This window comes from Eublepharis macularius, chromosome 1 (genome assembly GCF_028583425.1).
Source record: "Eublepharis macularius isolate TG4126 chromosome 1, MPM_Emac_v1.0, whole genome shotgun sequence".
Lineage (NCBI taxonomy): Eukaryota > Metazoa > Chordata > Lepidosauria > Squamata > Eublepharidae > Eublepharis > Eublepharis macularius.
The window spans coordinates 173438046-173457315 of record NC_072790.1 but is presented as its reverse complement, the minus strand read 5'-3'; the positions used below and the strand labels follow the sequence as shown (position 1 = coordinate 173457315).

Genomic DNA, 19270 nt, shown 5'->3' with positions numbered 1-19270 from the left:
GCTGCATTAGACCTTCATGGATCCCAAACCGGAAGCCTTAAATCGAATGTTATTATGATGTTATTATAATTTTTAAGCATTGTTTATTTTTGTTAAGCATTTCAGCGCAGCTGACCATGTTAAGTGATGGTCAGATCCACCAATTTTCATTCTCAAGCCATGACGTATAAGACTGTGAGATCTATCAAGGGACATTTCAGATTGTGTCTTTGGTAATGTACCCAGCACCCACAATTACAGCATTATCAAACAGCTGTGTATGTTTATATGTAATAAATCCTTGCTGATTTATATTATATTCATTTCATAATATATTGCCTGTATGTTGCTCAAACATGAAAAGAAAATGTCAAACCCCAAGCCCAAGTGTCCAGTCAGATTAAACACTAATAGAAATAGGGGTTTGGTTACAGATATCAGGAGCCCCACATGCCCATAATTGCTCATTTAAAAAAAAAACATCAATCACTGGAAAGTTCCTAACACAGATCTCTCATCTGTCTCAATAGTGCGGTGGCACTGGGCCCTGCACCCTTTTCCCAATGTGAATTCGCACCATGAATGTGCTACAGTTTCAGGCAGCAAAACATAAATGCCTTCTTACCCAGCAGCTGCTAAAAATGGAAAGTTCTAAACTCTCATCCAGTTCAGCCTCCAGCAACTTCTCTGGATTTTGAGATTTTGCCATCCACATGCCAGGTATTCTCCAACTTAATAAAATTCTGTATTTTTCTAGACACTTGTGTAAAAACATACTATATAAACAGACCTGGATATTATTCTCAAGTAACATAAGAGAACACAAGGGCTGGAGAAACTGAGTGAATTGAACGGCAGCCTTAGGCCTGGGAAGAAATGATATACTCACAAGGCATTTGCAAGCAGTGCTGAAGGACGGATAGCAAATATGGATAAGCATCTGTGTGCTTCAACTTTTTCTTAATCATCTCAAACATTTGTGAGGCGCTTTTTGTGTCAATATGTACCTGCAATAAAACAGAAAGTGGGAAGAAAAAAAATAAAACAATGTCCCTCTGTGAAAACCTTGATAGCTAATATAACATTTATTTTTTTGGTGTTAATAAAAGGCAAGTAACCAAAAACAGCATTTTAGAAGCATTTAAAATTAGCTTTTTCAATTAGAAATTGAATTTACATTTAGGAAAACCTAACCTTTTACATGCAAGAAAAAAGAATACAATAATTGCATAATAGAAACAGCTGTATGTTACAGAAAAAAATTACACTTATTCCTGCCACTGTAAAAAAGACAGTGACAAGGAAAACAAGGCTGCACTTACCTGTAGCTGTAATTCATTGAGTGGTTTTCTGAGCAGGCAAATATTAGGGGCTGTGCATGTGCAGGCCAGCCACAGAGATTTCCAGAGCTTTCTAGAAGACTAGGAGCACCTTTCCTCCCTTGGCGCTTTCCCGCTAAAAACATCACACGACCGAGAGGAGGTGTGCTATTCCCTCAGTTCTCTTCACACCATCACTGAAGACCCGCCCAAAACCTAAGGTTCCAGAGAGTTCACAGTAGGGCAGGAGGGAGGGATGTGTGCCTGCACAGAAGACCACTCGATAAACAACTGTTACAGGTAAGTGCAAGCCTGTTTTCATCTTTGTGGCCTCTGTGCAGTCCCACATTGGGAAAGTAGCAAGCTCACTTACTGAAAGAGGTGGGTGTGAAGATCTCAAAGTAAGAGACTAGAGAGGACCACCTTCCCAACAGATTCTTGGGGTATCATTGACACTGACCTAGCGGTGCTTCTAAAGAAACTGGGAGCTCTCTAAAAGCGTCCTTGCCAAAGTACAAGCAGGAATGTAGCATGGAAAAAACAGTGCTCTAGTGGGGAAAGCTGTGCTAGGTAAAGGGCATTGAACAGTCATGCACTCAAGGGAGAGTGTGATAGCCTTACCAACCCACAAAGGTAGGGCTGTATGAGGATACTGGAGCTTGAATGACTAATGCAACCAATAGTGTTGTGAGATATGAGGGCTCAAAGCCAACCCCTGGCAGGGAATCCTGGCCAGAAACTGGACATAGGTTAGAAACCACAGTATCCTCATTCCACGGGTGAAAGTGCTGTACACTGAAAATGAAAAACTAGGGAAGTGAAAAAAAGTTAACAAGGGGTTACACCTTCGGAGATTCAATGAGGAAGAGGAAAGTTTAGAGTCTTTGAGTCCCAAACATAGTTAATAGCACAAGAAGAAGGGTCCAAGTCCTGCTATAGCCTCAGTAGAGATCCTTACCCACTTAGAGGTACAAGATATGGTAGTCAAGGAGCAGCAGTTGCCACTCAGGAAAAAAACCTGAGACTACTGCAATAGTGCAGGGAAAGGAGCTGACCAAAACTGCCAAAGTCATCAGCAGGAGTGAAAACATAGCAGATCCATACTGGAATAATGAAAACAGTGAAGCAGACATGATGGGGCCAAAGAAAGGACAGACAGTATGCACCACTAATGAACCTTGCGCTGCTAGCAGAGCAATCTGTGCAGCAAAAAAAAAAAAAAACCAACCAGGAGATAAAACATAAAAACAGATAACCTTGCCATTTGATTAGCAAGGGCATTCCCTAATGATGGAGGTTACTGGCAGCAAAGGAGCAAACAAAAGTGCAGGCCATGGACCATCACAGTGTGTCGCAAAGCCAAATAGTCCATGCCTCCAATCAGAGCATCTAGGAGTTGGCACTAGTTAATCAAGGAAACATAATTGCAATGCATTGCAATGACGTGGAGCATTTGCAGTAAAACAAAATACAGAAAAGGTAAGGCATGTCTAGTACTCATGGTGAAAATAGCAGCAGTATGACAAAGTCATTTTTGAGAAGACCAGGAGCCACCTGGAGGCACACTCTCAGAGTAGGGCCCCCACACCATAAGAGCACCCCCTGAGATGGCACTAAAGCTCAGAGTCACAGCATCACAAAAGTGCCCTGGGAAGAACAGAGCACTGAAACCATGAGAATGGTGCACATATGCTCTATCTAGAAAGAAGAAAACAAATTTGGATATCTCTTGAAGTATGAAACTTAAACTGAAGACCCCACTTTGCCAAGGTGACACATACAGGTATATAAGAACACATAACTGCAATTATAAAAATGAAAACACTGAACAATATTAGTAAAATGTGGATCGACTACGACTGAAAATGCAAAGAAAACTTATCCAACCAGTAGGACAAAAATAAGTGGTTGTCCTGGAAAGGGTCGGTAACCAATCATCAACAGACTAGAGGAAAAAACAATATTGCAGCCTCAAGTGGGATACACTTCTTGTTGTGCATTTTATAAACATCCAAGATATTGGAATTCTTCCACAAGCAGTCTGCACCCCCAACAGCAGAGAGACTTCATGCAGGAAGGGTAGAGATATGTGTGTATAAGATAGCCACGCTCAACTGTAAAGACTACAATACACAGATGCCCTGGATCTAAAATAGGCTTTTCCATCTGTCCTCCTTAACAAATAAGGAATACTAAAAAATAACACCCTTTTTTTAGTCTCAGAAGGAATACTGAACTGAATAGTTCAATTAATGGGAGAACAGGTGACCTCCCCTGAGAGGAGAGGTGGGGAAGACCTTAGGTGTTTTGAGCCCATAGAGCAAAAGAGATGTGAAAAAGAATTATAGAAAAACTGTGATTGGTGGACAAGGCAGCAATTTTTACTTTCTCTTGTAGAGTAAATCATCAATAAGTATAGAAAAATGAATTTAAAGGATTTGACAAAAATAGAAAAGAGTCCAGTAGCACCTTTAAGACTAACCAACTTTACTATAGCATAAGCTTTCGAGGATCACAGTTCTCTTCTTCTTCTTAAAGGTGCTACTGGACTCTTTTCTATTTTTGCTACTACAGACTAACATGGCTAACTCCTAAGGATTTGACAGCAAGCCTGTTCCTCCCCATAGAATGTTGTTTAATCTGGACAGATTAATTCAGAGTCATTGAAGTCACAGTAACAGCCACTACTTTTTTTTCCTTTATGCCCTAACATAGACTAGGGCAGTCCAGCTCCAAATTAAAGGAACAGACTTGTCACATATGTTATAGTTATAGGCTGTGAAACACAGAGATATCTGAAGGAGTAAGCTGAACTCACAAAAGCTCATAGCAAATAAATGTTAGTCCTTAGGGAGCCATTGAGCTATTATCTTATTTTACAAAGATACAATCTGCTATCGGAGATGTTCAATGGCCTCAGTTTATAACACTTTGGCCAATACCCTTTATGCCCCAGGATGGGGTTAAAAGGTGTTTCGTGCTCCTTTCGAAAGGGATGGTAAAAGGATCATAATAACCTGTTGAATAGCAGCTTAAAGGGAAAATTGCAGCAGGTGTGTTCTGCTGTCCACATAGGCTAACAGCTTACAGAATTCATAAGCTACAGTGACTGTATTAGACATGAAGTGCTATTTAATCCGCCGGCCATCAACAACAATGACAGCAAATTCAATGAAAGTTTGTGTGTCAAGGACTTCTTGCCCCGGGGCTCCCTTTCTGAGTAGAAATGTAAGACATCCTTTAAAAAGATGGGTGTGATCTAAACCCCACCTTTCAGCCCCAATGTGGACTCAAAGTGGCTATAACATGTTTTACCTTTCTATTTTATCTATCAACAACCCTGCAAAGCAAGCTGGGCTGAAAGAATGAGACAGGCTCAAGGTCACAGGCAAGCCTCTAAAACAGAATGGCATTTGAATCTGGATTTCCCAGATCCCAGCCCAATGCTCTAACCACATACAAAACTGGTTCTTATCAGAAACGGTGTTATACAGAAATGACCCCATAGACAAGATGAACACAATTGCAACAAGAACTCTCTCTTAGCAGTAGCAATTGTAATGCTGTGGAGGCTGTTTTATGTTAGTCCCATGATACTGAAATCTGGAGCAGTTCCAGTCCAGGTTTTACTCATGTCTGGGTAAACTGGCTGGAGAACTACTAGGGAAGGTCTGAACTAGGCCTTGCGCTCTTTTCTTTGTGTTGACTAAAAGACACCCTCTGCACATTCATAAATGACTGCTGAATCTTACAGCAATGAGACTGAAAACCCCGGGGAGAGTCAACACCATCCCGTGGTAGGAAAAGGGGAATGTGGGCATACATGGAACCAACAGGAAAAAACCTGCCTTCAAAAAGCATTGAGCTTAGAGGTGCAGATTTATCATCTCTTGTTAAAACAAAAGCAGCTGAAGAGCCCCAGTCATTACATTGATGGTTTCAGGCTCCTATTTCACCATGTTAGCTCCATTAATCCTTGCCTTCAGGAACTTCACCTTGGAACTGAGGAGAGACTGGGAGGAGGAGGGATTTCTTGAGTCAAGCAGGCACAGTTCAAAAGGCCTTGAGGAAAAGCCTCTCAGCCTTAGGTCCCAAGCCTCTGTTAAGATTAGTGATGGGCACGAACAGCAATACAAACAAAAAAAAGCTACAAACAGCCCAATCTGCTGTTTGAGAACAAGCTGTTTGTGAGGCTCCATTCTAAACAAACAGGTGGTCGTTGCAAGCCTCGTTCGTTGCTGTTCGTCAAGCCAGACAGTCTGGCACCTGCAATCAATTCCCTTGGCAACTTAGGCAAGGATTGTCTGAACTCTGTCTGAACTCCTGCTGTTGCCCTGGAAACCCCAATCTAAGCCCAATTTAGCTTGATAGGCAGGTCTTCCTTTCAAGTGTGGAGCTCCAAATTTGTTACAAGGGAGCAAAGACCAGGGGGAGGGGGGCTCCCAGCTCTGGCTTTGCAGACAGTGGAGAGGGAGAGACAGCTGCTGTTGGCATTTTGATAGAGAGAGTGCATTGGAGCTTGAATTTTCTTTGTGTGTGATGGGATAGGGGTCTACCCCTTCAAGTTCCAGGGCTGCTGCCAGGCTCTGGGCCAAGCTATTATTTATTATTGGTACCTTTCCTGCTGCCTGCTCAGGTCAGGTTTCTGGGAGTGGTGCAGTAGGGATCTTGACCAAACTTGGATGATGGCTGGAGGAGAGCCTGCTGGCCCCCACAAATATCCAACCATGAACATGTTCGTGAACAGGTCAAGCTCGTAAGTGTTCATGAGTCCCTGTTCATGGATGGCAACGAACAATGAACATCATGTTCGGGGTTTTTTTCTGTTCGTGCCCATCTCTAGTTAAGATACACCTCCTAGTATCACCCCTCATAGCCAACACAAGCAAGGGGAAGGGCCTTTATCTAGGCAAGCATGCAGGCAAAGCATTTGGGAAAGAGTCTTGGAACTAGGGATGCCAGACCCCCACACCCCACCCCCATTTACCTAACAGCGGGGGAGTGCGCACCTTCCCTGCATGCTCCTGTGCACAACGGCCACCGGGATTGGTCCCATTTTGGCCCGGACCGGGGCCGCTGCAAGCGTGGGAGCACTCCTGTGCTCCACAGCGCCTCAAAACAGGCCTGATCTGTGGCAAAACAGGCCCATTTTGGGGCACTGCGGAGCACAGGAGTGCTCCTGTGTACTGCAGCATCTCAAAATGGGCCCGTTTCGGCATGGATCGGGCCCGTTTTGAGTCCCTGCAGAGCCTGGGTGCTCTCCCAGGGGCCGCACAATGACATCACTCCCAAAGTGATGTCATCACACTTGTGGGGGTGCCCGCACGCACTCTGTGTGCACACACCACCCTCTCCCCCAAGGTAAGTGCCAGGCCCCTATCCCCCGCCGGGAAGTTGAGGGGGCCTGGCAACCCTACTTGGGACTGAGGACTCTGTCAGGCCACATTTCCAAGTTTCTCCCCTCAGAACCGAGGGGGCAGGTACATTTAATCAGGTTGGTATGAAGGCACAGCCTTGGAGAAAAAGCCATTGTGAGGAGGCTCTTGTAGTTGTGAGACAAGATAAAAATGTAATAAATAAAATGAAATGTGTGTATAAAGGAAGGAACCACAGAGTCAGGGTTATTGACTCACTTCTTTTTCTATGCAACATGATATTTATATGAGGAGCCAGAAGACTAGTCTAACCGTACAGTTCCTTCAAGATACACAATCTTAGAATGGTGACGGATCACACAAGAGGGAAGCAGTTCCCACACTACTTTGGGTACATGTGAATCAGTCATGAATGGAGAAGACATAGCATAAACATTCATCTCTAGGTCATCAGGTAACAAAATAAATTTAGAGACTTATATGCATGTGTGAACTGATACTTTACCCTTCTGCTGCTGAATCACCTTTCTGTTGTTCTCCTACACGATTCAGTTCTCTAACTCATTACATTCTAGAACATCTCTTATTACTTTTAGCCTCCCATAGATTCTGAATGGTTTGGGAAGCCAAAGATACTCAAAGCAACTCGGACACAGTTCCCATTTCCTTGTCTTTTTTTTTTAATCTTTAACATTAAATTTATACAAAGTAATCTTTAAAAAGGTCACAACCTATTTAAAAAGCACCTATGGGTATTTCATACAAAGATGTCTAGTAGTGTCAGAAATGGTTAAACTATCACAGGATGTGGCTTTGGTTTACCATCCATTACAATATCCTCCAGAGCAGGCTTCCCATAGGAGCCTCAGAGCCGAGCTGGAGAATCTACCTGCTTACCACAGAGAGCAGGGAGCTGTCCACTGGGATCCTATAATTGATGGTGCTGAAACTGGCAGCACCCCTGGTGCTGTCAGGGTTAAATAATAGAAACCTGTACCACAGAGAGAAAAACTGGAGCAATGGTATTCTAGACACCCTGGCCATTAACCCTTTAGGAACACTTATTTTAGCCTATAACAGACCATCTTCAAACTCTAGGGTAATAAATAGCTCAGTCTGAGGAAAATATAAACACCGGGCCCCAGAATCTGGTCAGATAGTAATTCCAAGATACAGGTAGAGTGCAGAAGTCTGTGTGACAATGTGCACAACAGGATCAGCCTGGTGCGACTAGTCAGAAGCCTCAGATGTTCAAGCCTACTTGGATTCTCCAAGTACAGTACTGCCCACCAATTAACAAACTGATCAACAAGTATCAGCTAGTACTGAATAGATATGCTCCAGTATTTACCAGTTCTGTTCAAGTCTCACTCCTGGATCACAAATAGGAAACCAACTGTTTAGGCAGTAATTTGGGTCCCTCACAAGCAGCTCAAGCCAGTTCACTGCATTATTTCCATCCAGGCAGTCAATACATGATGCACATGGGCACTCAATCCCACCTAGTATCAAGATCAGCAATGAAACCTGCCACACAATCACTGTCTCACGGAAGAGTCCTCCTCTTGTCCCTTGCTTAAATTGGATAGTAAACATCAAAGGTGAGATGAGCCCACCCAGGACTCAGCCCATGAGTTACCATGGCTGCCACAGGATGTTCACTGAAAAGTTCTCAGCAAGCCTAATACTGAGGCACTTTAAGCCATTAAACCATAAAGGCCAAGTTGAGAAATCTAACGCTGACCATGTTTAATTTCACTTACTGTCACCAATTAAGTCCCCTGATATTCACCACACTATAATTAAAATAGATCTCATCCCTCTTTACAATGGGAACATTCATAGGGATTTACAGGCAGTCAAAGAAACATCCAATGGATGCCCTTCTAGATGAGACACTTACCACATCAAATCTCTTGGCAAGTTCCAAGTCATCTTCATTTCTGACCATCTCGAAGAAATCTAAGTGCCTAGAAGTCAGAGAAAAATAAAGATGTCCGTAAATCCATCTCTGGTCTGGAGGAGTGCTTGCAGGGAGGTGGGCTAACTGGGTGGCCTTTTTCTACTGAACAGTGGGATAATGACAGGTGAAGCAACACCTTTTCACGAGACCATTCTGAGTTATCAGCCTCTTAGGATAGGACTTTCACAGTTAGTCTTTCTGCAGGATTAAAGGATGAAAGTGCTAACTGAAGTTGAATCTAACATAGATGGTGAAATAGGTATTACCTCAGCAGAGCAATAGTGTTGCTGCAGAAGTTTGGAATTTTCTAGTCTGGAATAGTATTGATTCAGCTCACAATGCTTGGCTATATTATGAATCAGGAGGCTATTCTCAGCTGGTTGAGCATGAAATGGGGCTCAGCAAATGTGTTTGTTCTTCCCCACCCAGATATAAACCTGTCTCTTGTTGCTGCCATGGGGGGGGGGGGGTTGCGGGGAGATGACACAAACACTATGCTGGAGGGAATCACACCTCAACTTTATTCATTACAGGTTCCCAGGCCTTTTTTTCTGCCAGAATGCGCCAGAATGGCGTTTGGGCAGCTCTGCAAAGTAGTCACATGTTCAAGTGGTCCTGATCAGCTTGTGAGCTGCAGGGAAAGGAGCTCTTAAACCCTCGCTCTTCATCTGGTCAGAGGAAGCCCCAAACTGGCTTTAAACTTCAGCTGAGAGGAGGGAGATTCCCCCCTCCCAGCTGAAGCCTTCCTTACTCTCTCCCTTTCTTCCTTTCTCTTTCCATGTATTTCCATCTCCTTCTTTTTCTTTTTCTTTCCCTTCCTTCCTCTTTCCTTCTTTCCATGTATTTCCTTCTTTCCTTCCTTTCTTCCTCCTTCCCTCCCTCCCTCCCTCCCTTTCTTTTTCCTTCTTTCCATTTCTTTCTTTCCTTCTTTCCTGTCCGTCCTTCCTTTCTCCCTCCCTCCCTTTCTTTCTTTTTCTTTCTTTCTTCCCTCCCTTCCTTTCTCTTTCATTCTTTCCACATCTTTCCCTTCTTTCCTCCCTCCCTCCCTTCTCCTTTCCATGTCTTTTCATTTCTTTCTTTCCCTTCCTCCATTCCTCCCTCCCTCCCTTTCTCTTTCGTTCTTTCTTTCTTTCCCTTCCTTTCTCTTTCTCCCGGTGGGGCAGCCGTGCCATGCATGATGACATCACTCTCTGGAAGTGATGTCATTATGCAGTCCCAAGAGCATGCGCACATGTAGTGATGGGGCACTACCTCCTGCTGGGAGTCACCCCAGGTGAAAGTTCCCCCACCTCTTTCCCCAGGAAAAAGCCCTGCAGGTTCCACTGATCTTGGCACAGCATGGGTGGAGATAGTGAGTGCAGCTGCCTATTCAATTGTTGGCAGCACCTTCCCAACCTGCCTGTTGGGATAACGGAGGGGAGAGAATTAGTATTAGGGCAGATGTGGCAGAAACTAATATACCTATTCATCATGATCCCCCTGCGGGCATGGTCAATGTGTCAGCCACAAGGCTGGCTGTACAACACCCCCTACACACCTCCAAGCCCCTTAAGGGAACCCTCTCTTTATGGTCATGCAGGGAAGCCCACCCTGCACAACCTGTATTATATTCCCCAGTCAATGCCTGCTCCCCAGCAGCCAGTTGTAATGGTTATGCTTCATTAACAGTGCTATCAGATGAACACAGTATATCCTCTTTCCTGTGAGCAGGTGAAAACCCCAAGGCCTAAAAGCCAATTATGGCCCTGCGTAAAATACATTCCCAGACCTGTTAACAGGTGACCCCCCCCCCCCTGGACATAGCAAAGGATGGGTATCACAACATAATTTAAAGTGAAAATATGGAATGGGAGGGTGGGACATAGCTCTTGAATGCCTCTTCCTCTTTTTTAGCATGTCATGCACCAGATTGAAACCTGAAGCCCTCAGGTCTGATGAACTCAACTGCCTTCCCCTTCCCAGCCAGTCCATGGGGAGCTGGGCCATTGGAAGCTGCTTGAAAGTCACCTGGCTGACACAACAGCCAGTGCTGGGCCCAAATTTGCATTCTCTTAAGCACTGAAGCCCTCCAGTGCACAGCACATGTTGACACACACACACCCAATTCAACTTATTGCAGGTTGGTACATGATCAGAGTTGGAACAGGGTGTGTTATGCAGTCTGAAATGTAATATCAATACAAATCGTGTGTAGAACCCCAATAAATGTCTCACCTGTCTAATGTTGCATTCTCATGTCCTCTTAGCTTGTCGATCACAGGCTGGATACCCAACATTAGGAATTCATATCTTAGGTGCAATCGGAATTCCAAATTGTCCTAAGGGAAAGAAAAATAAACCTACCCATTAAGTTCTGGATCCTTTGTAGCATTTCAAAATAGCTTTGGAAGAAGCTGAGAGGGGGAAAAGCTCATACTTTGCATTTCAGGACTGAGGTTAAGTTGTCAGCATCCATAGCTATAAGAATGAGGTGAGGGAATCATTATTTAAGACCGTGAAGAGTTATTGCTAATCTAAACAAATTATACTCTGTGAGATGAATCCTTGGTCTGATGCAGTATGAAGGCAGTTCTTGATACCCTTAACATTAATCTAGCTGGTCTATTTTAGTGATGTTTTGGGGATTAAACCAATATAGGGGTGGGGTGAAGGAAAGAATGCAGTATGTATCATGGGGGCCAAATGTTTCAACCACTTCACAAGTCATTAACTAATGATTTGTTAGTAATTTCAAGCATAAACAGAAAGAGCAAAAACGCCAAGCCATTAACTCCATGAAAGATTCTAGTAGAGAAACTCACCTCACCAGTACCAGCATTCAAAACAGCATTAATAAAAGACATGATGGCAGTTTTGAGATTCACTTCATCTCGATATCGCCCCATGCTTCTGTCTAGTTCATTGAGTAATGACTGTAAAGAAACCGGAGTAAGAGTCACACAACCTACCATGGTAATATTGCCTCTTCATTATAGCCCATGTGAAAAATTGTTACCATCAAGTGTTTACAATGACGACAAAAATGATAAAAGTTGTGGAAAAGGCTTATGCATTACTCTATCCCTTTAAGACAGGGAAAGGGAAAAGAATGTTTGCCCATAATGCAATTGCAATAGGCCCAGTCTCCAGACACGCTGTATAATAAGCGCTACTGCACTCACATCTAGATCATCCTACAAGCCATCATTTCAGTAATTAGGGCTGCATAATGTAAACCTTCTAATTGGCAAGTTAAACAACTGAAATTGTAGCTGGATTACCCATTATGGATCAACTTTTATTTGTGCCAGCAAATTTTACTTAATGAGTTTTACTGAATATTTGTTTATCTTTTGTGGCCATTACACTTTTTAATGGTTTACTTTTTAAAAAGCATAAAAATTAAAATAGGCCTTTCTTTCTAACAATAACACAGCTTAGATGTAATGAAAATCCTTTGGGTGAGCCCAGAAGATCCATGGGCTCTGAAAATTAAACACTTCTGCATGCGAAACAAAACATGGTTTGCCAATTCATACAAGCCATGAAATGCAAATTATTCTTCCTTTGAAATAGTATTAATATTAATAATAGTACAATAATAATAGAATATGGTTAGAAACATGGTTTGGAAGGAAGAAATCAAAACATAGTTCACAGGAAATAAGCTATGGTATGTCAGTTTCACCAATCACTGCTTTTGTGAACAGGCTACATTTGTTCTTATCTTGTACACATTTGGCCTCTACATAGAAATGTAACAGAGCATCACAGCTTTATGGATTCTACAAAAGGATCCACGCTCTTCAACACACATGTGTTTAAAGGTAACATTCATGAATCTGACAAAATGGGCTTTAAGTTCACCAAAATTCATGCTACACAATAAAATAGTTAGTTGGGCAACTTTACAATTGATATACTGGTTTCTATAAAGGCTATCAGCTGCGTTGTCTATTTAGAGAAGCCAGCAGGAAACTTAAATAGTATCACCCCATATTCATCCTCTTGCAAAGGAGTCCAATCAGATTAGGACAGTTCACAAATCCTTAAAATGATAATTCATAAAATGCAAACAGTAAATTGTGCTACTTTTCCTTCTCACTATTTTGAATAACTGAAAAGTTTACAGCTGATGTACAGCATGCTTCTTCAAAGTTAAATTGACTCTGCAGAAGCAGGAGTACTAAATCACATTACTGACAGTGGAAAGTCAGCTACAATCTCTAAACACCTCAGAAGCAAGATAGATAATGAGTAAGAATTTTTTTCCCCTGCTTAGTATGTTTCTTATCCTTGCTACTGGAAACTTCTGATTTAATAACTGTGGTATTCCAATGGGACATTGATCCTTCTGCTGAACATATAGTCATGTTCCTGAAATTGCTGCCTGTTTTAGACAGTCTTTCCAATGCTGTAACTCTGACCCTTCACTGTGCTTTCCTTTCCATCTCCTTTGCTTCTGTACTATACTAAGAACAAGAAAAAGTCTGCTGGATTAGATCAAAGGTCCATTTAGTCCAGTATCTAACAGTGGCAATCCAGATACTTCCAAGGTTGCAAGAACATAAAGGCAACATCCCTCTCCCATTGTATGTTTCCGGCACAAAAGGGAGGCTGTCTGCAAAAAAAGTACACTTCCATTTGTCTATCATAGCTAACAGCTGTTGATAGCTTTAAAAGGAGCTTAAGACAAACTCATGGAAATGATCTAATATAGTAGCCTTCATACCATTCCTTCAACAGTGAATTCCTTAAAATAATTATGAATTTTATGAAAAAAAACTTTTATTTGCCTTCTTGAACCTACTGTCAGTCAGTTTCACAGGGTGAAATGTAGAATTTATCCATCCCTCTTATCTTCAAGGAGCTTAGATATGTATGGTTCTACTCTCCTTCACTTTTTCCACACCTTACACAGAAGCCTCTATGACAAAGGCCTACAACCTACAGCTCCAAAATAAAATGTGGCACACTATGGGACCAAATACGTCTCTTTAAAGAAGACAATTAAACCTTTAAGTTAAGGTATACTGGACAGGTAAGTGGGATGCTAGAATAACCAGTATGTGAAGGGAATGGAAGGGGGGAGGTTATGGGACTAAAGGGTGTTCCTCATCAACCTCTTGCTCTAAATTTCAATATGGCTTGGCTCTTTGTTTATGAAAGGTTACTGAATCCTTCTATGTCATGACCCCTTATTCCCCCCCCCTGCCCCCCAGCCACCTAAGAACTTTATTTGGGAAGACTGGTTCAAATACCCACAGACAATCACTTAGTGAGCTTGGGCAGGTCCCTCCAGCTCAGCCACAGAATGACTGTGAGGAGTAAATGGTATGCCACCACAAGTTCTTTAGACATAGGGCATGATAAAAATGTGAAAAAAACAAGTATGTCAAAACAAAATTATGACACCATATTAAGTGGTTCAAGTTCACTAGCACATTCTCTTTAGCACATTTCACTTCCAAACAACTTCAGATTTCATCTCTAAGCTGTTCCACAAACTGTGAATGTTACTCCTATACTCCTCAGTGAGCAATCACGAACAAGACTGAGCTTTGTATTCACTGCCATCTGAAACGGCCTCTGAACCAAGCTATTTGGTCTTTAACCAAATTCAATATTTTTCATTAGCTGCAACCGTTTGTTCAAGTTGACATTCCTTCTCGGTTGTTTAAGAAAAAAAGAGGAGAAAGCACTTCAAACACTGCAATTCAAATAAAAGTAACTGATTCAGCAAGCTGCATTAACAGCAAGAAAGAGCTGGAAAGCCAACACTGTTTCTGTAGACTTAGTAAAAGATTTCCAAGTGTGTAAACGTAAAATCCGTCTGTGTTTCTGAAATTGCATGAGTAGGGAAAGGCACATACAGAGACTTTTCAACTGCATTCATCTTGAAGGGTCTGGAGGGGTTATAACATTTCAAAAACTAAAGCTAAAATTTTCACACTTAAAATAAGTTCAGATCGCTAATTCACTAAACTGAAGAGTGGCTCCAAACTAACATTTCTGCAGGTGCAAAGATTTCCACCCACATAGCATGATTTTTCCCACCTCCTGCATTCCACAGCAGCCCAAGATGTCCCTGAAATCCTGTTCCTGGGGGACTGCAGAATAATTCATGCTGTCCCTACTGAGGGGAGGTGGGAAAACCATGTTTTATTGGTGGAAATGTTTGCAACCTACAGAAATATCTAGTGTGGATCCAAGCCCAGGATTTCTAGCTACTTCTTCACCCCACAATGTCAGTTTGACCACTGATGCTGGAAAGAGTATGCAAAATGGGAGGAATTTTTTTTCTCAAAATCTGGGGTCTCTGCTTACTTTGTGGGTTCTGGTTTGTTAGTCTTCCAATCTGACAGCTTCAAATGCCCTTGGCACTCACATAACAGCATTCAAAACAACTTGTAGTCTCGTCACTTCGTACTGATTATGTAGGGCAGAAGAGGTCCTACATATCTCTTCCATAAAACCTACCCATAATTTCATCTTTGTTCATACAGGACAACAAAGCCAAAAGAATTTACTTCCACTTTGTGTCTTTATTTCTCTGTTATTTCTGCAGAAAGTTTATTTTTAATTAATTCCCACTATTAAGGAACAATATTGACATTTTTTGCTGTCAGTGTCAGACTGTAGAAATCCTAGGCTGCTATTTGAGCCTGAGAGACAGTATTGAGGGGAAAGGGGGGAATGAAGGAAAATATGTTTGCTGACTGGAATCAGCTTAAGTCTGCAAGATTCCAAAACCCTTTTTCAGTCTTCAGTGTCTGAATCTAAATGATATTGTTCAGATGACAGGAGGCATTTCCTCTCAGAGATGCATTTCCTCTCAGAGCTGCAAGTGGGAGTTAAAGAATGTCCCAGGTATTTGCACAACCTGATCTGCAACAGTCACAGCCTCAAAAACTGTGGGGATGACTTCACTCATGAGAAAAGTGCCTGCCTCTGGATTCTATACAGGAATGGTTCTGTACCTAGTGGTTTTCCAGTGCCATTCCAGAAACCTGTATGTAGGAGTTGCAAACCTATGATGCCATAAAGATGGCTTGATTTTGACGAGTTTGAACAGGAACTCCAGCATCCTCCTTGAATGGTTTGTGGGAAATATAACTGTATTCAGGATGAGTGTGAATTCTGGATGAGTGTGAAGCTTTCACCTGAAACACATTCTCAGCCAATACCCTTTTCAGAATGTGACACTCCCAGCCAGCGGCAAGAGCCGCTTTGTCTGGGGACTGTGATTTGCCTCCCCAAAGGAGGGGGAGGCAGTGGCGCTTTCCCAGCCATCTGGGAACGCTGGAGGGGCAGAGCCAGAGGCCTTATAAGGCCAATCAGTCCCTCGGCATCTTAGTTGCGCATCGTGCTCAGCCCATCCACTTCAGTGCAGGTTTAGCTGGTCACTGTTTATTGGGACCAGGTAGGATTTTTTTCTCCTCTTCACACAATTGGCCATTTGGGGGAGGAGTTTTTCACCTACCTTGCACTACTGACATGGGGAAGTAATTGGCTAAAGTGGGTTGAACAAGTTCTTCTATGGAAGGTTAGAAGTTGGGGGAAACGAGCAGGCCGGTGAGCACTCTTGATATATCCCCATTGGTAGGGAATTGGGGTCTGTGTCAGGAGTGGCTGGCTGCTTCATGGCCCAGTTGCGAGGACAGACTGTCTGGTGTGGAACCCCTGGACAAGCCAGTCCTCCCCCCCCCCCCCATGGCCAGGTGGTGGAGCTTTAAGGGGGGAAACCACTTTGCCTGGCCAGGATGGGTCCCAGCCATTCAATGGATGGCTTGCACCTGGTGCAGTGGGTGGCTCGCCCAGACAGGTCAGGGTGGAGGTCCAGGAATGACCCCAGAGTCTGACCTGTACCACTAGTTAGGCCCTTGCTGTGTTGACAGCCATGTTGTTGTGATTAATAAAGCGGCCCCTTAGTTCCCAACTTTTGTGTCCACCTCTTCATTCCAAGGGGGGGGGGGCAATGCCGCTAGACTCCTTTTCATTACTGGCTTCAAACTCATAACATTATCCCTTTGGAACAGAAGAGCTTGTTTGATACAATAATTAGACTAGTCAGGTGACTTTGGATCCCAAACCCTGAAAACAGCTACCAACACATAAAGAGAATGACACACAGACCTGAACAGTCAGATTACAATCCCCCACAAGATTTATCACCACCACTTCTTCGGTAATCACTATTGATACTAAAGAAATAAGGTCTGAAAGCATTCAGATTACTTAGAAACTAAGGTGTTTTAGCTCTAGTTTCTTCTTGGAAGTAACTACATGAAAAAGACAATTCTGGCACCTGGCCCAAATAACTAGGGGGAAAAACAGCAAACAGGAGCACGTCCCCTCTGTTCTTAAGAAAACAAAGAGACAAACATTAATCTTTAATTCCCTTTCCTTATCCAAAAACATTTGACAGGGGTAATTATTTGTGCATTCCACACATTCATGGATGAGATAGTAAGTTGGTTCCCTCAAGTCTTATAAAAGCTTCTGCGAACTATTAGCAGCAACTTATTAAGGCCCAGCTGGACAATGTAAGAATTGTGCTACTCTATACACTAGCTCAGAAATTACTTATCTTCCCAGTTATTTTCACTCTTAGACTTTAAAAGAGAGAGAAAAAGACTTTGAGATATGCAGAAGGCACTTCAGCAAGGTCAGCTCACAACAGCATTTGGATTTATTTGGCATAGCAACCCGGTCAAGTTGGGACAAAGGATTAAAATGTGATTGAATGTTATCAGGACCATGCACTATTAAAAATCCTTGACAAGCATGCAAGGTCATCCTGAGTCACCTCCCAAGTAAACAAAGACAAGCTTCAGAAAGGTTACTTCAGACTAACCAGTAAACAAGTAATACTTGTGGCGTCTCTCTCTCTCTCTCTCTCTCTCTCTCTCTCTCTCTCTCTCTCTCACACACACACACACACACACACAGAGAGAGAGAGAGAGAGAGAGAGAGAGAGAGAGAGAGAGAGAGAGAGAGAGAGAGAGAGAACTGTCTCTTAAGGATCATAAATTCTAGTTCAATGGTCTTCAACTCATTGGTCAGGACCCTCAGGTGGGTTATGGCGTCCCACCTGCTGGGTCATGAACTACTGCTTTTCCAGGTGCCTGTTAGGAATTGTTGCTAGTATGCATGTGTACAGAATGCCATGCCTCCTGCCAGTCTTTGAATGCATACTGAGAGGAACAGCAGAGCATTAAGGTGAGGTTATTCAGAAGTGGAAACAATTCCATGTTAGCCTAGGCAAGTTCAGAGGTTTCACCCATCCTGCAAAAGCTCTCCCTTGCCTTCTCTCTCTCTCTCTTGTACTTTGCATTCTCCCGTTTGAGCATCTCCAACCCTGCTAGTCTGTCCTCTAATGTTATGTTCTGCATACAGTTTGTGCCCTCTTCCATGGACGTGATAACTCTGGCCCCTCCCTCTGGTCCTGTCAAATGGTCATGTTAAATCCTATAATGTGTTTGCTGTTCAATAGGTTCTATGCTGCTAAAGATGGATCCCAGGTTCTTGTTTGATTTCTGGCCTCCAACCATAACTCATAATTAAAACAATGCATTACTTTCAGTTTCTGCTGTTACATCCCTGGCCTTTCTACCTTCTTAACATAAGTTAGAGTACTGCCTACATGCCTTGGTACACAGATAACTGTAATAATGATGAGGATGTACAGTCAAAACAAAGCAATAGGCCACTGTTGATGAAGACTTCCATCACGCCCCCCCCCCCCCCAAAGGCTTCTTAAGACAGGGCAAGCACCTTACCAGAAGTAAAGCCTCTTAACTATATCCTATGTTTGGGGAAATTTTACCCTTTTCTTAAATGTAATATATAAGTATAGCCATGCATGCATATGCTCTCTCTCTCTCTCTAAGAGATAATAGACAACTTTTGCTTGACAAAGCAACCTTGCTTTTTGACAGGCAGGAGGTAAATCTCTAAGATCCTATCCCATTCAGTTTACATGAACATGCAAGCCGTGTGAAAGTAATCTGAAAGGATAGATATCTCAGAGCAAAGTATTTATTCACATCATGTTTGACCCCAGCTTCTAGTATTGTCTTGCATGGTATTCTCATCTGTATAGCACACACACATCCTCATTACTGTGATTCTAAATGCCCATTTTCTGATACAAGCCTCTCTCTGCACACCTTATATATATGTGCTCTGTGTTTCTAGGGTTGCCAGCAGACCCAGATAAAAGTGCCCTGCCCTTCAACAGAGCCTTAATGTGCAGAAAAGGGAAGGTGAAGATTTTCATAGCAAGGAGGTCAATAACATTACCTGGTAAATAGCATCCCATTAAGCCTCTATAGAAGGGATAGGACATTTTTTCTCCAGGTAGTTACCAACCCTATGAGCTTCTCTATAGCTAAAGTAGAAACCATATGGATTTTCTATATATTCACAATATAGTTTGTGGGAGTTCTTTGGTTGTTGTGACTGAATATACACAATACTTTTAAAGAAAAAAACATTATGGCATACGTTTTACCATATGTACCCAAAAGGATGAATGTAAGACAAATCCCCTAAAAAAAGGTTATAACCAAAGTGGGTTTTTTATTACTGTAACTTGTAGGAGAATATATAACACCTCCTCCTTTTTCTTGAGAGCAAATATGAAAACATCT

At 42.6% G+C, this 19270-nt stretch overlaps 1 protein-coding gene across 2 annotated transcripts in view; it reads right to left on the bottom strand.

Annotated features, from left to right (window-relative positions):
• The window catches only part of DAAM2 (dishevelled associated activator of morphogenesis 2), a 388390-nt gene that overhangs the window by 113709 nt on the left and 255411 nt on the right, over positions 1-19270 (bottom strand). For both annotated transcript variants that reach the window (XM_054978243.1, XM_054978250.1), the window contains exons 9-12: positions 11438-11548; positions 10851-10954; positions 8577-8643; positions 869-986 (exon numbers count right to left, since the gene is read on the bottom strand). In XM_054978243.1, coding sequence (XP_054834218.1) covers positions 869-986; positions 8577-8643; positions 10851-10954; positions 11438-11548 — 400 coding nt within the window. The remainder of the gene's footprint in view (positions 1-868; positions 987-8576; positions 8644-10850; positions 10955-11437; positions 11549-19270) is intronic.